This window comes from Melanaphis sacchari, unplaced genomic scaffold (assembly GCF_002803265.2).
Source record: "Melanaphis sacchari strain LSU unplaced genomic scaffold, SCAv2.0 Contig0_pilon_pilon, whole genome shotgun sequence".
NCBI lineage: Eukaryota > Metazoa > Arthropoda > Insecta > Hemiptera > Aphididae > Melanaphis > Melanaphis sacchari.
This window is the reverse complement of record NW_020270366.1, coordinates 18726518-18734565: the sequence shown is the minus strand read 5'-3', so window position 1 is coordinate 18734565 and position 8048 is coordinate 18726518. Positions and strand designations below refer to the sequence as shown.

General features: G+C 25.0%; 1 protein-coding gene and 1 long non-coding RNA gene across 2 annotated transcripts; both read left to right on the top strand.

The window, feature by feature from the left end:
• The first annotated feature begins 200 nt into the window (after nucleotides 1–200).
• On the top strand, nucleotides 201–3124 carry LOC112596116. Its single transcript, XR_003114746.1, has 3 exons — nucleotides 201–615; nucleotides 2227–2328; nucleotides 2836–3124. It is a non-coding gene; the product is annotated as an uncharacterized LOC112596116 (long non-coding RNA).
• A 623-nt stretch (nucleotides 3125–3747) lies between these two features.
• Nucleotides 3748–5436, top strand: LOC112596106 (alpha-1,3-mannosyl-glycoprotein 2-beta-N-acetylglucosaminyltransferase-like). Its single transcript, XM_025341606.1, has one exon. The coding sequence runs from the start codon at nucleotides 3748–3750 to the stop codon at nucleotides 5026–5028; it is 1281 nt and encodes a 426-aa protein (XP_025197391.1). The 3' UTR covers nucleotides 5029–5436.
• The last annotated feature ends 2612 nt before the right edge of the window (nucleotides 5437–8048 follow it).

The following is an 8048-nucleotide window of genomic DNA, read 5'->3' as shown; positions in this document are numbered from 1 at the left end:
CTGCAGCTGATGCTCATACCAGCTAGCGCCACCAATCATTCACCGATGGTCGAAAAATGTACTATATACCATCACACTAAAAGTTCCGCGGTGGTGCAGGTCGGGTCGATTCTTATCATACGTTATCACACCGCATAAATATAATAGAAATAAAATAACAATAAAAATTCAGCCTGATACATTGATGATAATAATATTAATTATTAATAATAATATTGTGATAACGTCCGGATCGTTGCACGGGCTAATAAAATAATTACACGATACATAATATAGATGATCGTTATTTTAGTCATTTGTTTGGTGATAATAATTAATTTTTATTTTCTCACCACTCGTCTCCTGACCCGTAGGTGTGTTTTAACCATTTTACGGGTAAACATTAATGTACGCCAACTGTGTTGTTGGCCTACTACCGATCACCACGACTGTTATTATACACTTCGACTTAGTAGAGGGACTACAAACAACTGTTTCAACACACATTTATACAGCATCATGTTATAACGTTACAGATACGTGTTCGCCAGCTACTAATATGGAGCTCTTCTACACCATTCGACGGTTGGATTTTGTAGTGGCGAATACGTAAAATGCTCTATTCCCAGGATCTAGGTACGTTACATACTGTCTATCCTTTATCTCGTTTTCTCATTTGTATTAAAAAGCTCCCAATTGGTATTACTCGATTATTATTGTTACAGAATAATATAAAGTTTAGTCTTATACTCTGGTGTTGTCAATCTCCTACATGCTACGGCCTTTTGCAATAACTCAATTGAAAATTGAAAACATATTATGCTTGTTGCTAAAATCTTTCATAATTGTCTATAATTAATTTAAATCATAAAGTTATTATTTAAAAATATTTTGCAGTTAATTTACAATAATTTAATTGTGTTATACTACCTATATTTTAATAGTAAAACTTTTATTAGAAAAAATCCTGCTGCAAATTTATTATTTTTTGGCCTATTTATCTATTTAATTGTTTGGAAATAAACTTTTTTTTCTAATACCAGTACCAGCATTAAAATTTTTTGATCATCATTAAGTCTTGGTAAAATATTTTTCTATTATTTTCTTTTTACTGATTGTCTATTGGCTTCAGTGTTTAAATTTAATTAAGTTAGGTACTTAACTTACTGACTAATAAGCTAATAAAATAAACTATTATATTATGAACAATTATTTCATAGTTAAGAAAAATTAGTTGTCAAGTATTGTTTCTTTTATTTTAAATAATTAAGTTTTATTGACATTTGTCATTTTTAATTAATTAATTTTTTTTTTATTTAAAAAAAAACATTACATTTTGTATACACTAATACAGTAAGTAAATTTGTTAACATTTGTACAAGACTTGAAAAATAAGAGCCCAGGGAACATCCATCAAAACTACTTCCAGATAATACATTTTAGAGCATTTGCTTTATCTAAAAAGTACTATCAACATTTCTTATTTTTATACATTATTGTGTGATAAAGTTCTTTTGGGTAAATCCTTACTTATAGGTATTAAACAATTAATTATATCAATGTTTAATTAAATTTAAACATAAATCTTTGTTATCTATAACTATTCTTAGATAAGCACCATTCATTATACATAAATGAAATACCAAATGCCTATTACTGCCTATTACTAAGTATACACTGCTAATATGCTATACTCTCTGTAATAATTTAAGTTAACATCCTAATCTAAAATTTTAAATTATTTATTAACAAATCATGTTTAATATTTATCTACTATTTTTATAACAATTAAAACATCCAATCTTAAAATGAAAATGTTTCAATTATACTAAAAATTATGATAACATCCATTAGATTATCTTTATTTTCTTCATTATACAGAATTTTGCATCTGTATACTACACAGTAAAATGGTTATATTTTTAAGTGTCCTAAGAAAGTCAAATCGATTACCAAACAAATTTGTGAAAAAACAATAATATGAAATAATAAAATAATTTCTTGGGGTAACTGCCCTGCTGATAGTTATTAAATCACTGCATGTCTGCATAATAATGTAATTATACTTGTTTAAACTAAGTATTAAAAAGTTTAAACATGTATGTTCATAAAAATAATGTGTTTAGGTATATTCTAATAACTATAAATTAATTTGATTATGATTATATTTGTACTTATAATACAGTATCAGATATTTTTTTAACTTTTTTTGACTAATATTTCAGTAATAGAATAATTTATTTACAGGTATCTATGTATTATGTTGCAAGATCCCTACATCAATTTATTTTTTATTGTGCAATAAATTATGACAACAATTTTCTAATCAATCCTCATATTTGGACTGATGTAAGTATACTATTTATATTTACATGTAAACCAGTGGTCTCAAACATACGGCCCGCGAGCCACAAGTGGCCCGCGAACCCCTTCTATGTAGCCCGCAATAAAAATACATTTTGAACAAAAATATGAAAATATTGCAGCTCAAAAATAAAAATTATCAAATATTCAAGCTATTTTTAAATTTTAATTATAATTTTTTTTTAAGTTAACGATCATTATATTTTTTTAATGATAATTTTGTAGTAATAAAAAGTAAATAAATGGATTTTGTATGTATTTTTGCCTTCATTTTGTCTTTAGTTTCTAGTGTATAAGTATAAAAGTGACACTTAAAATTTGGCCCGCAAATTTTTTTTGAAAAAATATATGGCCCGTAGGTATTTTGAGTTTGAGATCACTGATGTAAACTATCTAATCTATTGTCAAGTTTAATATATACTTAATACCTACCATAATTTATTTATAATAGCTTATATTTTTAAGTTTTTTTTTTTTTTGATCTTATTTAAGCCCGGCAACTAAGGCCATTAGCTGTGGATAGGAACAGTAGGTTTTTTTTGTAAGATTTATAAAGTTTTGGATAGTACACAGTTGGAGCACGTGTGTGTATGTGTGTGCGCAATGGATTCATCACTAAGAACTCGGGTAGTCACCCATCTGAAAGCTAGTGACGACAGCCGATGCTTGACCTCAGAACATATTAATGACTGAGACAACCACCGCACCACACCAGTCCACTTTTTAAGTTTTATTTATTATTTATTGTACAAATAAAATTAGTATGAATTATATGATAATATATAGGTATAATATTAGTTATCATATTTTTATACATTTATAAATTATGTTAATTTATTGTATTTTATTATTTTTTCTACCAATAGAATTCAATATCATTAAACTTAAATTAAAATTCAACAATAAAATCATTGAGTTTTATTTACATAGTTTAATTAAATCTATTTGCACCCTCTTATTGCATTTAATAAATGCAGGATAATTTCATCATATCCTACTACATACAATATTTATCTATTTCCATTCATAGTTGGGCTCTATCAGCATGCGCGTGCTGATTACTCTTAAATTTTTTAAAATGTATTTAGTTTATATTAAAAATAATGGTTTATTCTTTTATGACAAACTAGAATGTTGTAAATATTTTACTTTTAGAATGTAAATTTGTCAAATCTTTGAATACACTTTGATAATTTACTTTTAATGGAATCCTACATTGAAAATGTTTTAATAAGAATATTTTTTTGCAGATATCAAGTACCTATATTTTTACAAGAAAAATCTATATTTGTATTAAAATTCAAATAACAGAAACGTCATCAGTCAAACATGATTTTGAATATTATAGCACAAATATTATTGATAATTAAATTAAAGTCCACCATTTAGTTATTATATGCTACTATGAAAAAAAATCGGTTTTTAGTATTAGTTTTGTTCATTATTTTTATATGGCTTGGTATTAATCATTTTATACTCAATGATAATTTTATTTCTAAACCCAATAATTATCTTGATGAAAATTTGGATGATTTTGAGTTGCGTTTAAAAATTGAAGTAGAAACACATAATTTAATACGTGAAAATATTAAACAGTTAAATTATTCAAGCCATGAAGATAGTTATCAATTTAATGAACATAATTTATCAAATTCATCGAGTGTTGCTATTTTAATAATTGCTTGTAATCGTCCATCTATATCAAGGTGCATAAACAAATTACTAAAATATCGCAAATCAAAAGATGAGTTTCCTATCATCGTGTCTCAAGATTGTATTCATGAAAGAACATCACAAGTTATAAAAAGTTTTGGCAGAGAGTTAATTCATATACATCAACCTGATCAAAAAGAAATTAAAGTGCCATCTAAAGAAAAAAAATTTAGTGGTTATTTCAAAATATCTCGACACTATAAATGGGCACTTAATCAAGTTTTTAACACATATAATTATGAAACTGCAATAATTGTTGAAGATGACTTGGATGTAGCTCCAGATTTTTATGAATATTTCAAAGCTACATTACCAATTCTTCAAAAAGATGAAACTCTATGGTGCGTTTCTGCTTGGAATGATAATGGAAAATTTGCATTGATTGATAGAAATGATCCAAAGCTGTTATATCGGTCAGATTTTTTTCCTGGTCTTGGATGGATGTTAACTCGTAAATTATGGATAGAATTAATGCATAAATGGCCTCACAGTTATTGGGATGATTGGATGAGACATCCTGATCAAAGAAAAGGCAGATCATGTATAAGACCTGAGCTATCCAGAACCAAGACATTTGGAAAAATAGGTGTTAGCAATGGCCTTTTTTATGAAAAACATCTAAAATATATATACTTAAATGAATTACCAGTTGATTTTACCAAATTAAATTTAACTTATTTACTAAAAAATGAATATGATAATAATTTTGTAGAAATGGTATATAGAGCGCCACTTGTCAGTATAAATGAACTCAAAAATAAGCAAATTGGTCACAATGATCCTGTGAGAATCATCTATTATACCAAAAATAACTTGAAATCTTTAACAAAACTATTTGGTCTCATGGATGATTTCAAAAGCGGTGTACCAAGAACTGCCTACAAAGGCATAATTAGTTTTACATATGATAATAGAAGAGTGTATTTAGCACCTGTTAAAGAATGGCATAGTTATGATCCGAGTTGGCAATGATTTACTATCTTTTTGAATATAGTTTTATATATAATGTAAATAAAATATAATATTTTTAATACACTCATTTTATTTTAATTATAATTTAAACTCAATATATCTACATTACTAGTATACATATGTAAAAGGTGTTTCTTAAGTAGCACAGCTTTTAATTTTGGTATAAATCAATTTAATTAAAAATAAAAAGTGTATAAATTATTTTATATTTTGTTTTTCTACTATAAGTTGTGAATCAAATGTGAAATACTATAACAGGAATTCATCTACTTAACTTTCTTGATCAAGTGTTTCTTAATTAACTGAAAATAGATGTAATTTTTAATCAAATGTTATCAGCTTTATCCATCAAGCTCACTGACGATCCAGTAAATTCCTTGCTTGAGATCTATTAAAGTTTACAGTTTTTTTCTTAAACCTGTGATTTACTCAACTTCTAAACATAAAGTGTTACATGGAATTTAATTTCATATTCTCGGTAGCGTGAGACAAGAGTTTGCCGTGCAACTTTTCAAAAATCAAAGCATTTATCATATTGGATTTATAACTAGTAACAACATTCTGCTTGAATCAAATTTCTTCACATTTAAATCTCAACTTATAAAGAAACAAAATATATAATAGCTAACATATTAAAAAAATATTAAATGTTTAATGCAAAATTAAAAGCAGCGTTCTTTATGAAACCTTTTTTTATATTTTGTTCACCAAAGAATATGTAGAATAATATATTCATAATGAGAAGTTGATTTATTATTATTATTTTTTTTTTTATTTTATATAAATTTTATAGTTCAAATTGGCTGTTATAACTAATAAGATTTTAATTATCTATTAAATTATTTTGTTATCTTATTTATAAATTAATAATTAGAAAATTATTGTTTTGTGTTTTATTTGTTAAAAAGAAATTGGGTATAATAAATATATTTGAATAGCTATTTATCATTTATGTATTAAATATTTTATTTTTTTTTTTTTTGTGTTTTGTTTACAAGGCACATTTAATCAATAATGTAGGTGATAAATGTTTATTTACACATCCATTGAACTAATATAATATTATTTTATCGTTATAATATGTATTGTATGCAACATAGACTATTAGAGATAGGCTAAAAACATTTAGGATACAATTAATACAATAGTTTAACTAATTGGTAATTAGTTGAAATTTAAAACTCATGTAACAAAAATAAACCAATTTAGTAATAAAACAAAATTGTTAAACCAGTAGAGTACTAGGGTTTTGACTAAAATTTAAATGGTATGAATATTATCATTTATTATAAATTAAACCAGTACTTTTAATTTTCATATAATAGCTAAATAATCATTAATCCATAGAAATTCCATACGGGTTGAAACCGTTTTAATTCCAGTAGATCATCTACCTAAACTTAAAAAATATGAATAACCTAGTACCTATCCAAATTTAAAATTTATAGGTAGGTAAATTAAAATAATTAAAACTATTTTACTACAGGTATTGAATATTAAAATAACTTAAAAAATTATTGTTAAAATTAAATTTTAAAAATCTTTTATTCTTAATAACTAAAGATAAATACAACCAGAAACTCATTCTACTGTAGTGTCGTATAGTAAGTATCAAGTATAAGTACCTCGTCGTTGTGATCTTACCAAGATCACTAATGGAAGTGGAAATTTGAATTCAATATTTCATTATAAGTATACGAAAAACATTTCTGAGTGGATATGATCTATCATCATATATATTACTAAATATTGATAATAATATTGTATTTTTTTACAGTAGGTTGAAATTATTTATTACATATAATTTATCAGTTATCAGTGTTGAAATGTAGGTACCTATTTTGTGAGTTATATTTGTTTTTTGGTACTAATTTAGAGTAGATATTGCAGCACTAATTATTATGCATATTTTATAATAGGTATTAGTAATAGAATACCTATATTATTTATATATATTATATAACTATTATATTCCGAGAAGGCTAAAGAGATATTAAAGAGTAGAGATTTACTAGTAAAATAAAACAATTTTAAAATTATGTAAATTAAATTTGTTGTGCTTAAATTGGAGTTTTATTTCCGTAAATAAAGAATTATTGTTATTTTTTTTAATCATAATATTATTTATGTCTACTATGTCCACATAGAAGTGTATATATATATTGTAATTTATAAATATTAAATTGTATAATTAAAACGCGTTAAAAAAAGTTTAGTGCTTAAAAAGATAAATAATAAATATATTTTATTTGTGTGACGTACATTCAAATAAATGCTCTTTCAATCTTCATTTTAAATACGTCACTGAATTACCTACTATGTAGGATTACTGCTATTAGGTATATAAGCAAACTACCTTAACTACCTACAGAGGAACATAAATAATATGCTCTCACAAATATGTTAAATAAACTTTTCGTTACTATTAAATTGTTATGTTTATGTATCTATACTGTATATTTGTAAGTAATATTTTAAAATATATTTTTTATATTTATTAAATGGTAAGTATAACTTAAATAAATAATAATGTGTTGGTAGATCAAATTTTAGTATTTAAGTGCAATTCAATAATAGTCTAGGTGGTTGACAGTATCTAAATATGTTATAGATACAGGTGTATAATATTTCATTTGGTATACATTTATGTCAATTAAAAATTAATTATACATTTATACCTACACGGCTACACATAACTTCAAAAGTGAAAGCAGTTTGAACACTTTAGACTCGGAATTTACTAACCATAGTTCATAATGATCGTTATTATCTTTTATCATGCATTCGCGCGTACATACCTAACATTTATAATAACTTAAAATGTACTTACTTATATTATATATATTTAAAATTTTATACCTACATATTATTCAATTGGTGGATACGTAGGAATTAGTTTATGTCATGAAAATATGTGGAGTAGGTAATAATTATGCGTGGTGGTCAGTAAATAATTAGTAGATATACCTACTTACATACATTTTACAGACCTATATATAAAATTAATCATAGTCAGAACA